This window comes from Chiloscyllium plagiosum, unplaced genomic scaffold, assembly GCF_037043375.1.
Source record: "Chiloscyllium plagiosum isolate Xiang-an unplaced genomic scaffold, Cpla_swu_hap1 HiC_scaffold_22, whole genome shotgun sequence".
Lineage (NCBI taxonomy): Eukaryota > Metazoa > Chordata > Chondrichthyes > Orectolobiformes > Hemiscylliidae > Chiloscyllium > Chiloscyllium plagiosum.
In genome coordinates this window covers 50,770,014-50,787,675 of record NW_028270160.1, presented here as the reverse complement: position 1 = coordinate 50,787,675, position 17,662 = coordinate 50,770,014, and the positions used below count along the sequence as shown (strand labels likewise).

Sequence of the window (17,662 nt, the reverse complement as noted above, 5' to 3'; positions counted from 1 at the left end):
CCGACGCTGTGAGGCAGCAGTGCTAACCACTGTGCCGCCCAGTATCAAGTCCTTCCACTTTAGGAAGGATGCACAGGTTGAAGAAAAGGTGCTGAAAAGATTCACAACAATGATCAAAGATGAGAGACTGTGTTTATGCAGTTAGATGGGAGGAGACATGCTTTCTGCCCTCAGAGAGGAAGCGGCTGAGGGTAGATTTGATACAGGTTTTCAAAATCACAATCAACCTGAAAGGGGTAGGCAGAGAGAAGCTCTTCCTTTGGACCACACAGCACAAGGAAGGTGACAAAAGAACCAAAGATGGCATGGTAAAATATTGTTTACTCAGTGAGTGGCTGGGGTTGGAAATAGACTGCTCTTAAAGAGCGGTGAAAGTAGATTCCATTGTGGCTCTCAAAAAGGAAATAGATAAGAACGTAGAGAGAGAGATTGGCAGGGCTATGGGTTAGAGAATCAGACACAAACATGCAGAAACAGGCCATTTGGCCCCTCAAGCCTTGCTTTGTCAGTAAAATCATAGCTGATCTGTTCGTGTTTTGAATTTTGCATTTCAATCTACCTTTCACATTGATTCCCTTACCTATCAACAATCTATTAAACTGCAGCTTAAATATTCAATGAAAATTGATAAATTGTTCTCACTAAGAGGCCTTCTGTGTTGAAATTATTCTGTATCACAATTACTCCTTCCTTCACTGTCATAACGATCAGAACTGAGAGCTTACCTGGGAGATTATATGCACGGTCAATTTATTAAATAAGCTCAGTCGCTACCTCAGAAGTTAGGTTTTGCTGCTGAATATTATTGAAGTTTTCTCTGTGCTGCACTGGGCAAAAAAATCTCAGTTCAAAAACTCAAATGAATTGCTTGAGGATTGAGCTTTCATGATTCCACATGCTGTGCAAATGGGAAAGATCATGAAAAAATGACAGTCACGTAAACTCTGCATTCAGATGTACCCATTAGCAAAGCACAAGACTTTCAGTGACATTGGGTACTGGAAGAAACATTAAATAATTCGATGGTTTAAGATTGACCAAATAAGCCAAAGTTTCAGCCTCTACTGGAACTGAACTGCTGAATCATGTTAATATCTTTATTGCTCAATCAGGACTTATTACCACATCCACAAACAACATCTCTCTACATGAAATCAAACAAACACAGAGGAAGAAATTTGGGCCATTGTATCTACACCGACTCTCAGAAGGAACTAACCAATTAGATGCACTCCACAGGCCTTCCTCCGTAACCCAGCAATTTCCACCATCCTTTAAGGACTTACCGAACTTCCATTTGAAAGGCATGATTAAATCTGCCTCCAATAAACTCTCAGGAAGTACACACCAGAACATAAATACTTGCTACACAAAAAAAAATTCTTCATGCCTTTTTTTTAGATAGCTGCCAATCTGTTTAAATATGTCTCTTGCAGGTCTGGACAATTCTGTTTGGATAGGTGAACATGGTCATGCAGCCCCTGAAGCATGCTCCAAAATTCATCAAGTCATGCAACTGTACATAACGTATCATCTGACTTGCCATAGTTATGTGATGTCTACATCAGCTGTAAGTGCTTCACTTTAGTTTGTGGTAGTCTTTAAAGACATTACTTGAAACATAATGTCAGAAGTTACCACATTGTCAGAAGTGTGCAGTTGAGATTGTGAGAATTTTCAGAGAGCCAGCTACTCATAAAAAAAAACAAAAAATAATTAAAAACACCGTCTGAAACTTTGAAGTGGTGGGCAAATGAAAATGGCTAGGAATTTTCTATGTACTGCTGCATGGAAGTGAAACAAGATGTGAGACAGATTTGGATGTTCTTTCACTCATGATGATAAAGCAAGGAAATATCTGCAGAATTGAGCAATTATTGTAATAACCCTGTTATCAGTGCTGAGGAAATAGTGGCATAAACCTCATGTTGGACCCTAGATCTCAGTGAGCAGCAGATGACCCAGACAAGAGAGATTTTTTAGAAGTTTGAAGGCTTACTTTGAATCACATATTGCATTTTTATGAATCATATATGTTTGAGCCCATGGGAAGAAGGAGACTTTGGATCAATATGTGATGGTACTAATACACCAGCTGAATCCTGAGATTTCAGTTAACTGTAAGCTAATCTCATTAAAGATAAGCTTGTCATAGGCGTAAAGGATTCTGTCATGACGCATGCCAGCTGAGGGAGAAGTGTACTCTAAGGAAAATTCTTGATATGTGCAGAAGTTCTGATGTTGTCAATCGTCAGATTAAAGTGTATTAATAGGAGAAGGTATTTTTCCACTATGCTAAGAGACATTCCAAGCTAAACAAGAAAAATGATAAAATATGTACAGAAGAGCACCCAAAATGATTAAGAGGAGAGGATAGGACGTAAGCATTACAGGGGACATCACATACAAAAAAGCTATGTCCAACATGGGGAAGACTGCCCAGAAGCTCAATCACTTTGCACTTAAGGCCTATAAAACTAACTGCTGGAGAGACGCTAGCTAATGGTCCTGGGATCACGTGATACCATGCACCAGGTTATCATCAAGTCTGAAGGGGATAGGTGGCTTGTGACTGTTAGAATGATGGCTATATCACTCCTTGACATCCAATAACCATCACTGATTACCTTACTATCAACATCCTGGTGGTTACCACTGACCAGAAACAGAACTGGACTAGTCATATAAACACAGAAATTGCTGGTGAAACTCAGGTCTGGATACATCTGTGGAAACTGAAGTTCTGATGAAATCTCACCGGACTCAAAATGTCAACTCGTCTTTCTCTCCAGATCTGCCAGACATGCTGAGATTACCCAGAGATTTCTCTTTTTGTTTCAGATCTCCAGCATCTTTGTTTTATTTTGCCTATGTAGACATATTGCTACAACAGCAGATCAGAGGATAGGAATCCTGCGTTAGTAACTCACCTCCCAATTCCCCAAAGCCTGCCCACCATCAACAAGGGCCCAGTCAGGAGGGATATGGAATATACCCCACTTGTTTGGATGAATGCAGCTCCAACAACACTTAGGAAGCTTGATACCATCCAGGACTTGATTGGCACTTCATCAAGCATCCACTCCCTCCACCACTGACATTCAGTAGCAGCAGTGTATACCATCTACAAGATACACTGCAGATCCTTAGACAGCAGCTTCCAAATCCATAACCACTTCCACCTAGAAGGACAAGGGCAGCAGATACGTGGGAACACCAGCACCTTCATGTTCCCCCTCCAAGCCACTCAACATCCTGATTTGGAATATATCACCATTTCTTCAGTGTCACTGAATCAAAATCTTGGATTGAATGGCACCATATCAACAAACATTTACTCTCTCTTCTGCCAATGTACTGTAGCATTGAGGGCTGTAGTGGTTCAAGAAAACAGTTCATCACATTCATCTCAAGGGCAATTAGGGATGGGCAATAATTGCTGGCCTAGCCAGCATACCCACACTGTCCTGAACAACTAAAAGAAACCTTAGCAATTGGTCACTTTCTCACACACCATTCACCGAAATGGTGACTTCAGCCTATCATAAAGTACCTTTCTACACACAGATCCAGCAGCAGAAAGGGAGGTACCGACAGTTCCTCAATTGATGGACGTCCCTAGACATAGAACACCACATAGCTCGTATTCATTAAGGAATCCGTACCCCCAACAATTCCATGATATGCTCAACAGGAAAGGATACATTTAATCAATAAACACATATTATGCAACCATTCCCTGAATTGATCCTGTGCAATGCCTGTAAGGCTTTCATACTGGCAGAGTTTTGAGGGACAAAGATGGTTCAATGAATCAATCACTGGTTGTTCACAGGTGCTGAGTAATAGCTACAACTATTAATGGGACAACTGGCATGATCTCTATTTCTTTCATCTAATGGGCGTATAAGGGTGCTCAGTGCACAGATATTTGAGATGCTGAAGCAACAGCTACATTTTTGTATCAGTCATAGAGAGTGTCACCATACTTTATCATTATTTTATATGTAATTGCTTCTGCATTGCCAAGGGCAGTACAATCCACATTCTCACACCCCTTTCTTAAGACGGTTTTTTTGATTTACCTTTTAGGTGTCTTCTGCATTTTTTTTTTAAAAGTAGCCTGCAGAAATTTGTTGCATAGATTTGACTTGTTAATGGGTGGGAATTCAGAAAGGAGTTGAGAAAATATACTGATGTGAGCATGTACAAGGAAGGCATTAAGCTCAGTGTTGATACAGGTAGGTTCAATGACAGATGGTTAATCCTTGCATCTGAACTGTTTGTTTGCATTGTTTTATGAGTCAGCCAAAAGGTGCAGTATCCTGTTCTCGTACCCCAAATTATTCTTACATTCAAAGCACAATGGATCACAGATTAATTACAATTAAAGTAAAATATATTTATAATCTTATAAGCAAAGCTACAAATAGCAGAAGTTGTAGGTTTTTTTTGTTTAGTGCCTGACAAGAAAGCAAAATAGTTGCTTTTTAAAGACACCTTGCAATAGTTTCTATTTTAGAAATTAGCGGCCAACAGAACAATTTAATTTTTAGGTTTATGCTCATATGAAAACCTTTGTGTTAAGTTATCACAAAATGTAACATGAAGGAGTTCTTAGAAGAAACCGCTCATACAGTCTTGCGCTAATATAAAAAGCAGTTCAGATGTGAGTGAGGGATCAAGTATCTAAGTAGAGATTTTCCAAAAGCATCCTGCATTGTCACTTTCCTACTTATTGCCATTCAGTCCTGCAGCCTATAAACTTATATACAGAGACCTACAGTAAGGCAGCTATTCAAACATACAAACTCAACATTAGAATCTGACACGATCAGCCTGTCCTATCTTCAGCCTCACAAAGACATACCTGTCTCCTGTGGGATCATTGTAAATTAATCACCTCCCATAACAACATTACATACTCAATTGTTTTAAAATGCAGACTCACTTTTAATGAGAAAGCTTTTTTTCCCTAATGACACCAGAATTAACCTCGTGGAATTAATCATTGCTCACTTCAGCAGCTTGATTGACACTAACAAAAACACCAACAAAACAATTTTGGTAATTAACTATTCAGCGTACTACCAATGACAAGCAGCTTGGAATTGTCCTTGGAATTTCAAAGCTCAGTAACTTCAGATATTGACTTCTGGCCAGGTGCTGAACTTCTCTCTCTGAGGCAGTTGGCACTTCCACTCCCTCACTCGGGGAAAGATAAGTTATCCACAAATGTTCTCGTAATGAAGCACATGAAATCCTGAGTGGATTAGATCAGACTAAAAAGTCCAATCTATTCATTATAAGAATTAACAAGAACATGTGGCACAGTGGTTGTCACTGTTGCCTCACAGCGCCAGGGACCCCAGTTTAATTCCAGCCTAGGGCAACTGTCTGTGTAGAATTTGCACATTCTCCCCGTGTCTGTTTGTGTTTCCTCCAGGTGCTCTGGTTTCCTCCCACAGTCCAAAGATGTGCAGGTTAGGTGGATTAGCCATGCTAAATTGCCCATATTGTCCAAGGATGTGCAGACTAAAGGGATTAGCCATGGGAGATGCAGGGTTACAGGTGGGAAAAAGTGTGAGATGGGGATGGGTCTGGGTGGGAAGATCTTCGGAGGGTCAGTGTGGACTTAATGGGCCAAATGGCCTGCTTCCACACTGTAGGGATTCTAAGATTCTGTGACTCTCGTTACTTAAATCACATCCTCCAAATGGATAATGAGGTACAGGGCAGTGATTATGTGTGAACATGTAATGAATACTGTTTTGACCTTCTACATTACAGAAAGGAGGAAGTACACAGAGGAAAGTGGAACAGGGTGGCAATGGAAGAGTCAATATTTAGGAAGGTGCATTTCTACATTTATTGATCCTTATCATCCAACTGACTGACAATAATCTGCAGGCTGATGTCATTTATGGAGGTTGTGGCTTGAATTTTGTTTTGCTGATATGCAAACTCATTGCAAGCTTTAATACATCAACAGCTAATACCTTGCAATAGCCCTAAGTGAGGTGAATAGTTGGTCTGTATTTAAAATAAAAATCAGATTCAAAGTGTTCATCACATGTTGTAAACTTTTTTAAAATGCCAGTCCACCTGACCCAAAGTACCATGTGACAATAGCATCTTTCTTCAGGATTTTGGGAGACACGTAGCCACTTAATAAACAATGGACATTTTCATGGTGCTTTTCCCAAAGCAAGTCATCCCAAGGTCCTTCACAGAAGCGCATGGAGAGTAATGTAAGCGTCAGAGATATCAACCGAAAGGTTGATCAAAGAGCTGAGCATTATGGATGGCCTAAAAAAAGCAGAACAAGATGAAGAGGAGAAAAGACACAAAGAAATTTAGGCAAATAGGTAAACTATTCACATATGGAGGCAGCGTGTTCATCCCTATACACTGCATGTTCAAAATTCTTCCAATCAACAAATACAGCAGTTTCAAAATAACCAAGATATTTAAAATGTAAACGATTGTTTAGGCAATTTGAGCTATTCCAAACAGTTCCTTGTGCAGTTGAAGAGCCAATGGATTCCAGTTCCTCACTCTTGGATGAGGGACAGTAATTGGGATTCTTCCCAGGATGAGGAACAGTGAATTGGAAATCATCTTGGGATGATGAATCATTGATAGGAATTCTCTCAGGATAAAGAACCAGTGATTAGGATTCTTCCCAAGGGGATGAAGAAAGCATTTCAAGTCCTACTTAATTATTTGAAGCATTAATTTGAATTGGTGTACATTGATTAAAGAGGAAACGTTAATAGCGAAGGACTATACCTGCTCCTGATTTAATCGAGAAAGAAGAGTTACCTGGTATCCCAGGAAGCATCATTGTACATGACAATCCAATTGCCAGTGTCATTCTCATATTTTTCTACTGTCAGAAACGTTCCACCAGCCTAAAACAGACACAGTATTGTGCAAGTGTGAAAAATAGTCAGGCCGAGATTTCAATTAATAAATGAATGTGATAACAAACAGTTTAGTAGTTAAGTTAAATGACAACAGAATTTTAATTATTTGTGTTCCCTTTTCTAATTATCCTTAGGGATCTTTTTCCTATCGGCAACATTCCTCCAGTCTACAAAGTCTAATGCAACAGATCACAGCTGTACCACTATACAGTCACTTGGTATCTAGGTCCCAGGTTACCATGGTTACAGCGAGTTAGACCAAAAAGGCTCCCCCCAACGGTGATACCAGCCATAATGTTCCTTTTACAAAGGTGATACTATTTGTCTTTGTGCTGATTTCCATGTGATCTCATTTGCAGACATTCCAATCTCATCAATGAACAAATACCAAGACTGTCCGCAGTACAGAAAGTGAAGAGATCTATCCGAGGCGTTGAATATAATTGAAGGATTTGATATGACAGTTCTTTCCTCTATTGTTGAGAGACCCGAATAAGAAGACATGCTCTACAACTTGTAACTAAACCATTCATGCTAACATCAGGATGACATTGTACAAAAGGGATTGGCAAACTAGAACTCTCTCTCGAAAATTGCTGTTGAATTGCATGAACAATAAATGTCTTGATTGAAATTGATTCATTGTCATTAAGTGAGAGGGTTATTCAGTGAGATTGTTGGCAAGCTTCTGAAACTAATACAGGTGGATGGATTAATGATGCAAACCAGCCATGATCCATGTTCAAAGGGCTGAATGGCCTACTCTGATGTTCTCCATGTGTTTGTCAGTAACTGTGTGCCAAAAAGGTCAATAAAACCATGTGTAGGAGCAGATATAGGTCATTTGGCCCGTCAAGTGTGCTCTGTCATTGAATGGGGTCATGGTTGATCTGATAATCCTAAACTTCACCTTGCTACTTTTCCCCCCCAAAACCTTTGAATCCCTGAATGATTAAAAATCTGTCTTTCAGCCCTGAATATGCTTATTGACCCAGCCTCAACAGCCCTCTGCAGTAAAAACTTCCTCAAATAGACTATCCTCCGAGAGAAACATTTCCTACATCCATCGTAAATGAGTGATGCATCAGTCTGAGATTTTGCCCTCTGTTCCTAGATTGTCCCACAAAGTGGACAAAAAAAATCTCAGCATCCAAACTGTCAAGCTCTCGATAAAACCTGTATGTTTCCATAAGGCCTCACCTTGACCCCAAACTGCTCAACCTGTCCTCATAAGAAAATCTCTCCATAACGAGGGATCTACTGGGTTGGAATGTGAGGTGTGGATGGGGAGCTGTAAAATGTAAAAGCTGCTGTCACACAGGATTTAAGAATTCTCAGCCAGTTTTTGCTTCTGGTCGAAGTGACTCAGCACACAGGTCAATCAAGCAAGGAGAGGGACTTAAAACATGAAAATCATAAACAGACTCACTTCCCTTTCACTAGTGAGGTTATGCCCATTCTTATGAGTGAGCACAGCCTTTGTTTGAAAGTGTTCAGTATTTGTCATCTTTATCGTGAATACCTTTTGTGATATTGTACTGGAACTCACACCCACTATTTGAAATGACCTATGGTACAGGATGAAAGTGAGTCTTCTGAAGGCGATCTGCTCATTTCAAGTAAGTGCAAATGTTTTAGCACGCCCCTCATACCACAGAATCACATACCATAGAAGCCACCGAGTTCCGAGGATTCCCACTCACAAACGTCACTTCCGCAATATCGCCCTACAGCAAATACAAACATGTGAATAGACATAAATAGCATTGATCCTGGTTGTGCCTTCATTCCGTCAAAGCTAAGCATAAAATATCACAAAGTTAAAAATCACACAACACTGGGTGAAAGTCCAACAGGTTTATTTGGAAGCTCTTGCTTTCAGAGCGCTGCTCCTTCATCAGGTGCCCCATCACAACCACCTGATGAAGGAACAGTGCTCCGAAAGCTCATGCTTCTAAATAAACCTGTTGAACTATAACCTGGTATTGTGTGATTTTTAACATTGTAAGCCCAGTTCAACACTGGCACCTCCAAATCATAAAATATCACAACTTCTCAAACCAAACAGTTTAGACATATTTTGAAGTGCAAAGTAATCACATTTCCCACAGCTCACCAAGCATATAAAAATACATATCATAAAGACCTTATTCCTGATGAAGGGCTTATGCACAAAACGTCAATTCTCTTGCTCCTTGGATGCTGCCTGACCTGCTGTGCTTTTCCAACACCACACTCTTGACTATCATAAAGACCTGTTTAGCTCTTAGCTTGTACTATTTTATTCAATCTACGGTTACCTCTCAAAATCTCACCTTACTCTTAAACAAGAGATTTGCCTCAGTAACCAATAAAAAACCTCATTACCACTTATGCTTCAATGCCCTTGGTCCCAGGTGATCAGCAAAGATTATCTCTCATAAAAGCCGTTTGCTTGGGTTGCAAACACAACGAGATAAAATCATTCTTGGGCAGTCAGGTTTTTAACAGCAGAAAGCTGAGTGTGTAAGCTTTCAGTAGGTTCAGAATGAGAACACAGGAGGATCGATAGGGATAATTTTGTTTCAACGAGGCACTGTGATACAAGGAGAAATTCACCATTTTATACTTTTTCCTGAAACCAAGTCAAACTGAATTCAGTGAGTTTGTTATGGGGCAGGAGGTGTGGGGGGGGGGGGGGGGGAAGGCTAAATTGGCATCAGGAACACAAATGCCAGACACAAAATTCCAGAAAGAGAGACAGTTTATTTCAGGGGACAAAGTGCCAAAACCACGGGGATGATCCTGCATGGGTAAGAGGCTAACATGAGGCCAAGCCCCATGACCTACACAGTTTGGGTCAGTGAGGCAGACCTCATTAAGCACGTAGACCACACGAAAGTTGCAAACTCACAAAACATACCCGGCCCCTCAGAACATCCGGACAGGCTGTCAGGAACCATGGGTTGTTTCCATCTGTCTCGTGAAGAAGCCTCAGAGTTCGAGATGGACACAGTGGATGTCACAGCCTCAATGCCTCTAACACCTGAAGAGCATTCATTTCTTCCAAGAGGCTCTGGGTGCAAGAAGCAGGCTATAGTCTGGTGCACATTGCCCATGTCTTAGGCTGAGTTAGAGGAACCGGATCCAGTGCAAAAGCACCCCAGGGGAAGGTACAAGAAAAAGAACAGGCCTACATCCCCGGACATATAGGGAGAGAGACAGAGTGATTGTAGAGAGGTCAGATCATAGAATAGGAGTTCCCTGGTTGGGGCTGTTAACCTGGTCCATTCAGGGAATCATAGCTGACAGATATAAACAGGAGTGTCAGAGGTTCTGCTCACTCTAGGAGCCAGCTCTGAGGAAGCTGGATCAGTGTGAACATGTAAATAAAGGATGACTTGGTGAAGCGATACCGGCCTCTGGGAAGTTATTCCCAAAGGGAAAACCATGTGCTGATTAAACAGCTGAAATCTGCAGCAGTAGTTCACAATTCCTTCCAATTCCCAAATTTTGTAAACATGTTAATTATGGAAATATGGATAAACATGCATTACTTACCAGTCTGTATGATCCTTGCACATCTATTAGTACATCACCAAAAGATGTATTAGCCGGCGTTTTATCAACTGGATTCGGGAACAGCAATGAGATCAGCTGCTTGTCAGAAAAATTGGGTGGCTCTGGACCTTTGGGCAACTGATTGACAGAATCCTAGAGCATGGGAAACAATTACAGTTTATAATAAGCCTTTTGCTGGTTATAGACCCAACTAGAAAGGAAGGAAATGATTCTGAAATTAACTGAGGAAATTAGATAAAGTACTGTAGTCACAAAGTTTGAACAAAGTGTCATTTATGGCGTTAGAACTGGATCAGGATAAAGCAACTAAAAATAAGTTTACTTCCTAATGCTCAAGCAACATTGCCGAAAACAAGATATTTCATCTGGTAAACAAGAGGTCGGAATGGTCTACAAGTTCAGTCTGAATGAGCTGTTGTAGAATTTAAAGGATATGTAGATGGACCTCTGACGTAAGCTGTTGCGTAGCTGTAACCTCAGCAGCCATGTATTAGTACTGAGGGAGGCTGGAACCCATACTGTGCAGTGCATGCTAGTCTGCAGCCTTGCCATCATGCACAATTGTTTAATAAACAGTGTTAACTTAGAAGCCTGGCCTGAGCTGAAAAGAAAACCTGAAGAATCCATTTTAGAACATGTTACTACATGGTGGCTGCAGTGAACACACCGGTAAGATATAGATGGTGCTTTTCTTAGAAGGATCTGAAGATTTGTGAGGCAATGTTTGCGTGAGCATGGGGCACGACTGATTGAAAAAGCAAAAATTCTCAAAAGACTTCCCAAGCATCGAGACTTGACGGCTTACACAAAGTAGGATGAAGTAGTTGAAGGTGAGGTAAGATGAGGCATACTCCAAAGTGGAAGCATGCTTGCAGCAGATCAGTAGTCCTTTCCTTTCCAAGTCCCTTCAATGCTGTTGAAGGAATGATAAGGGCACATGGATTGGAGTTGTGGTACAGAGTCCCCACAGATCTGTTTTGAAGCAGAAACAGCAACAGTTCCAGCCCGCTGAAGAGATCCTTAACCAGGAAGGTGTTGGTGAAACCTCAGGAGAAAGTTTCAGTCAGCCCCAGTGGCCTTTGATGTTTACTTCCAAGAATTTTATTATTGAATGCACCAAGTATAAACAAGGATCCCATTTGACTCAATGCACTCCATTGAGGATTTATATAAGGTGACTATTTTTATGAACACAGTATTCAGCAATGAACTCATTCAGATTCTTGACACCATACTGCTGATCTAGTCTAATCTGAACAGGCTTGACAAGATACAGCAAGTGATGCAATGGATGAGGCAGGATCAACCATAAAATACAATCCCCAGGAGATGGTTCAACACAAGCCTGAACCTCAGCTTGACTCCATTCATTGGCTAGGCCCAAAGATGTCTGCCTCTTCCTACAGAAGCCTACCAAAAATGTTCAAAATAAAGGTAGGAACCACCATTTGAACTGTTGGCATTTTAATGGAAGGAAGCATTGCAAGCATGAAGATTGTCCAGCAGGAGGCACACAATTTATCCTAGCAGGCTCGAACACTTTCAATAGCTTTGCTATTTCAAAAATAAGGGCTGAAAATGTGTTGCTAGGAAAAGCGCAGCAAGTCAGGCAGCATCCAAGGAGCAGGAGAATCGACGTTTCGGGCATGAGCCCTTCAGGAACATGGAAGAAGAACAGTAGAGTTCCTTTGCAAGTCTGTGAGAGTGTTGTCCTGAGCTGGGGTAGGGCTAATTGTAGGGAATGTAGGTAGCAGCACATGGCTGCAAGCGTGGAGCGGAGGATCCGGAGGGAGGTCTGTTGCTGGAGGCTTCGGATTTGTTGTAGGTACTGGTTGTCCTGGTTGGGTCCAAATTTTGTTGGTCTGAACGTAGTCCGGAGTCCGTGCAGGGTCAGTCGGTTCCGTAGGCAGGTGCTGAGGAAGGAGATGTGGCTGTGGTAGCGAGTCTGTTTGAGAACGTGGCTGAAGAGCTTCTGGGCAGAGGAGATGACCTGGGGGGTGCAGTGAGAGAGGGACTCACTGAAATCCTTGTAGAGGGAGGAAGAGAGCTTCTTCAAGGAAGGCATCCTTGCAAGGGGATTCGCAGTAGGTTAAAATCTTCTAGGAGAAAGTGAGGACTGCAGATGCTGGAGATCAGAGCTAAAAATGTGTTGCTGGAAAAGCGCAGGTCAGGTAGCATCCAAGGAGCAGGAAAATCGACGTTTCGGACATGAGCCCTTCTTCAGGCTTCACATCAACAAACATCCACTCCTACCACAACACAGAGTAGCAACAGCATGTACTATCTACAAGATGCACTGCAGAAATTCACCAAAGATTCATAGAGAGCACCTTCCCAAACCTATGACCACGAAGGACAAGAGCAGCAGATATATGGGAACACCACCACTTTCAATTCGCCTCAAAGCACTCACCGTCCTGACTTGGAAATATATAGCTATTCCTTTGTATTCACTGGGTCAAAATCTGGAATTCCCTTCCAAATAGCTTTGTGGGTCTACCTGTGAGTGTCAGGAGATAGAGGGCAGCAGTTCAAGAAGGGTGCTCACCACCATCTTCTCAAGAGCCATTGCAGTTGGAAAATAAATGGTGGCCACCCAATGACGGCCACAGTCAATGATTGAATTAAAAAATACCATGCAACTAGCACAGCCAGTTCCACCTTTCAAGACTCTTCAAATCTCGATGCAGTACACTAAGAACTCTCTGATACTTTTCCACATTAGACTGAGTAAAATTCTTTAATTACTCCAATGTGGATGCTAGTTTAGGTGACCAACAGTGTTATTGGAAAGAACATGGTGTGAATCTATTGATGATGCAATAAAAGTGTCAATACTTCCAGATTTACAAGGTGGTCACAATGATCTTTCATTTGGCAGTATGCCTCATGTGATTATCCAAGAATACAAAGGACTGAAAATTTGGTACTGATAGAAAATTCTCCAACAACACTGAAGCATGATAATACTATTCTGTTTCTGAATGAGTGTCTGGAAGATTCTCCATCTTCGTCCACAGACACTGTCAGACGTGATGGCAGTCAAAACTGAGATTCCTTCCCTCTCACCTTTTAATCCCGGATACCTTGCAGTAACCTGAGATGCCATTTTGACAGTCCTGACTGAGAATCATCCAGTGTCAGCAATAACCTTTGAAGAGATTTTTGTTCATTCTTCGTAGTTCCTCCAGGAATCGTTCAAAGAAGTGAATTGATACTTTGCAGTCTTCCCGAAGGTTCACTCCTTTCTTCACTCTACACCTGAGAATGTGGTAGAAGGACCTTAAGATGTCATCACCCTTCTGCTGTAGTTGACCAATGATGCTGCTCAGCTCTTCTTCAATGGTTCAACTTCCCCCTTGAACAGTCTTTCATTGTCAGATCTTCTCTTCAACAGAAGATAGCATGAAAGAGACAAAACTAATTGCTGTTCAGTCAAGCAGAAGTTGTACCCTCTCTGTGCGCTCCATCCACATTTAGCTTGATACAGTAGACTGTAGGCCGACTATCCTCTCAGTATGATAGGATAGGATACAGGATGATGTTAGTGTTCCCATTGATTTGGTTCAAGCTGCTTGAAGTACAAATTCAGGTCTACCAGCCCATTTCATACAAGGAAAATTTTTGAAGTCTCCACTGCACTTGAACTGATGAAGAATGGCGTTTGAAGGAGATGTTAGAGATGGACATTCAGTCAATGATGGAAAAGTTTCAGTTCAATGTTTCAGCTCATAATGTCAAGAAAACACATTTAGTTCATAATGTTGGAAACTGACAAGGTGGTGGGGAAGATGTAGAGATAAAGTTTAATGAATGTGTAGATGAGGCTGAGATAAGCTGTGACCTCGGTAGTCATGTGCTAATATTCTAAGAGATTGGAATCTGTACAACACAGAACTTGCTGCACTGTAGAATTACCATCACATAGAGTCCAGTAACAAAGATTGTTTAACAGTAGCCTGGGCATTTGGCTGAAGTCTCAAAAGTACCCAATTTAGAACAGTTTACAAAAGCCACGTTTTGTGATTCAGCACCCTGATGAGTTTTAGTATAATCGGATTCTGAAAACATGTTATGAAATAAAATCCTAAAAAAATTTAAATTATATAACTGTTCGACTTTTGAAAGTAGGTGAAGCTTGAAACTGTTAAATACAATGTCTGGCTTGAATATCCATCAGTAACTGCGAGGTTGGATCATTTCATAATTTGGCATGATTTCTAATGGGAAAAGATGGCATTTTTTACAAATTTGTGCCCTAGTCGCGTATCTCCCAGTTCATCCGGAATATTCCATGTACAGACGGTCACCGATTTACAAATGTTCGACTTATGATTACTTTATACTTATGAATGAGATTCCATATTAACATTAATTCTAAAGATCCAATATCTGAGCATTTGTTCGTATGTACAGCTATTTTATATTGTACTGTATTGTTCTCCCACTTTAGATTAGATTAGATTACATTACATTACAGTGTGGAAACAGGCCCTTCGGCCCAACAAGTCCACACCGACCCGCCGAAGCGAAACCCACCCATACCCCTACATTTACCCCTTACCTAACACTAGGGACAATTTAGCATGGCCAATTCACCTAACCCTGCACATCTTTTGGACTGTGGGAGGAAACCGGAGCACCCGGAGGAAACCCACGCAGACACGGGGAGAACGTGCAAACTCCACACAGTCAGTCGCCTGAGGCGGGAATTGAACCCGGGTCTCAGGCGCTGTGAGGCAGCAGTGCTAACCACTGTGCCACCGTGCCGCCCACTTTTGTACAATTCTACTTACAACTTACAAACCTACTCAGAATTGGAACCCTTTCATAACCTGGGGACTGCCTATACTGGAAATGGCGAGAAAAGTCCACTGAGGCATCTCGTTTTCTAGTTTTTAAGATATTACACCAAGTCTAACACACTGTATCATGACAGGACTATAATTACGCATCTCACATATCCAAGATACAGATTGTATCATTACATTTTTGTAGGGGTAAACCCAAGTTTCCCAAATACATGGAACTGTCTTAACCTTTAACTCTGGGCACAGTAAAAGCATGAAATAAAATTACTAGATTTAAAACAAAAGCAACTTTCGACAAGCTAGTGTCTAATCACATACATTAACTTAATTGACTTGGGTCATATCTATATGGTAATTTATTTATAAAATTGAAAATAAAATTAATGAAAGAGGTTAATCTATGTTTGCTTGGACCATTCATCAGCAGGGTTTCAGATAATCAGCTCTGAAAATGAAAAACAATAAACATGCAGACTGACCTCTGCTATGGCCTTAGCCAAACCTTTAAACTGTTGGATGTAGGCTGAGAGTGTGTGAGGTCCATATATGGTTGATGCAGCCTCATAGCGTTGAACCTGTTAAACAAATGAATATTAATTAATTTATCTGAAGTGCAGAAATAAACTGCAACAATGAGTTACTAAACTCAATGCTAAGGAATTAATACTGTTGGTGGAACAGATGGACCTAATATAGGTCCAGTATTGAAATTTGGGTGGTGTTTATTGAAGAAATTGCCATAGTAGCCCGCTGCTGGTAAGGTCCAATGAACTTATTGAAACAGCATCAGTTATTGTCAGGGCAACTGAATTTTCAATAGGATCCCTACTGGCATTTGTGAAGGACTGATACCCTGCTTCAGGTGCTAGCCTTGGTTGGCGTTTTCTGCCCTGACCAAATGATGTGGGCTGCATACCTGGAAGCACATGTGCCCCTAGAATCATAGAATGCCTACAGTGTGGAAACAGGTCATTCAGACCAACACATCCACACCAATCCTCTGAAGAGTAACATTGAGACCTTAAACTATTACTCTACATTTACCCCTGAATAATGCAACTAACCTACACATCCCTGAACACTGTGGGTAACTTAGCATGGCCAACTCACTTAACCTGCACATCTTTGGACTGTGGGAGTAAACGGGAGCACCTGGAGGAAACCCACATAGGCATGGAGTATGTGCAAACTCCACACAGACAGTCACCCAAGGCTGGAATCGAAAATACTCAGTAGCTAAATTACTTAGATGCTAAATCACTCATTTGCGCTCAGACATTTGGAGTATCACAGGTGAACTTCTCCCCTACGCACCATTCTGCAGGAGGAACAAAAATCTACTTTGACTTTGGACAAAACAAATTGCACCAATCTTCAGATTGTGTCATGCATTCAATTCATTGGCAATGAAATGTCTCAATCCTCATCCCGACTTCAGAAATTCACATCAAACAAGGGCATGAGCTGGAGAAACAGCATGTGTAGATTTGAAGGTAATGAATACTGATTTTAAATAAGGGACACATTAGGCAATGTCCAAAGTCTCTGACTGTAGAAGAGTAATTTTCAAGAAATCGCTGCCTAAGTTTGATGGCACAGAGGAAAGAGTGAAGCGAGGTCAAATATAGACACTAGTCTGAAACCTCTCTTGGCTTGGAGGGCTAGGCCTGAAAGTTCAAATTGAACCTTCCATGTACAGTATAGGTGTAAAATTACACAATTTCTGACTGAGCCACTAGATGGAGAACTGTGCTAAAGCAAAGCGCTCCATATGTCAGCTTCATGTTGAACAGTAATGCTGAGGGCACACCGAAGTAAAGGAATATAATGACTAACGTTGTAGAAGCAAATTTCTGATGAATCTCCAGCCCGTTCAAGTTGACTGATAAAAACTCATAAATGACTTGAGCAGAAATAACATTTTGGATTGTAAAGGGTCTCTGCAAATTCTAAAATTACAGTGTTAAAAATCTCACTACACCAAGTTATAGTCCAACAGGTTTATTTGGAAGCACTAACTTTCAGAGCGCTGCTCCTTCATCAGGTGGTTGTGACAACCTCTTGATGAAGGAGCAGCGCTCCAAAAGCTAGCGCTTCCAAATAAACCTGTTGGACTATAACCTGGTGTTATGAGATTTTTAACTTTGTACACCCCAGTCCAACACCGGTTCCTCCAAATCATAAAATTACATGAGCTGCTAGCTGAATTGAGAGTGATTTGTGGGGAAGAAAATGTGGAAACTGAAACCTAAAAGCATTCTATGCTGTAGGAAGTTTCCTCTTGGAATCAAACCTATCAGAAACCATAAACCCATTTCCCAGTAGTGACAACTCTGAAAATCAAGAGCCTGGGATTAATAA

At 41.1% G+C, this 17,662-nt stretch overlaps 1 protein-coding gene across 2 annotated transcripts in view; it reads right to left on the bottom strand.

Moving 5' to 3' along the window:
• The window catches only part of asah2 (N-acylsphingosine amidohydrolase 2), a 92,987-nt gene that overhangs the window by 8,419 nt on the left and 66,906 nt on the right, over positions 1-17,662 (bottom strand). For both annotated transcript variants that reach the window (XM_087999054.1, XM_043712370.2), the window contains 4 exons: positions 15,781-15,876; positions 10,470-10,622; positions 8,597-8,656; positions 6,826-6,914 (listed from right to left, as the gene is read on the bottom strand). In XM_087999054.1, coding sequence (XP_087855180.1) covers positions 6,826-6,914; positions 8,597-8,656; positions 10,470-10,622; positions 15,781-15,876 — 398 coding nt within the window. The remainder of the gene's footprint in view (positions 1-6,825; positions 6,915-8,596; positions 8,657-10,469; positions 10,623-15,780; positions 15,877-17,662) is intronic.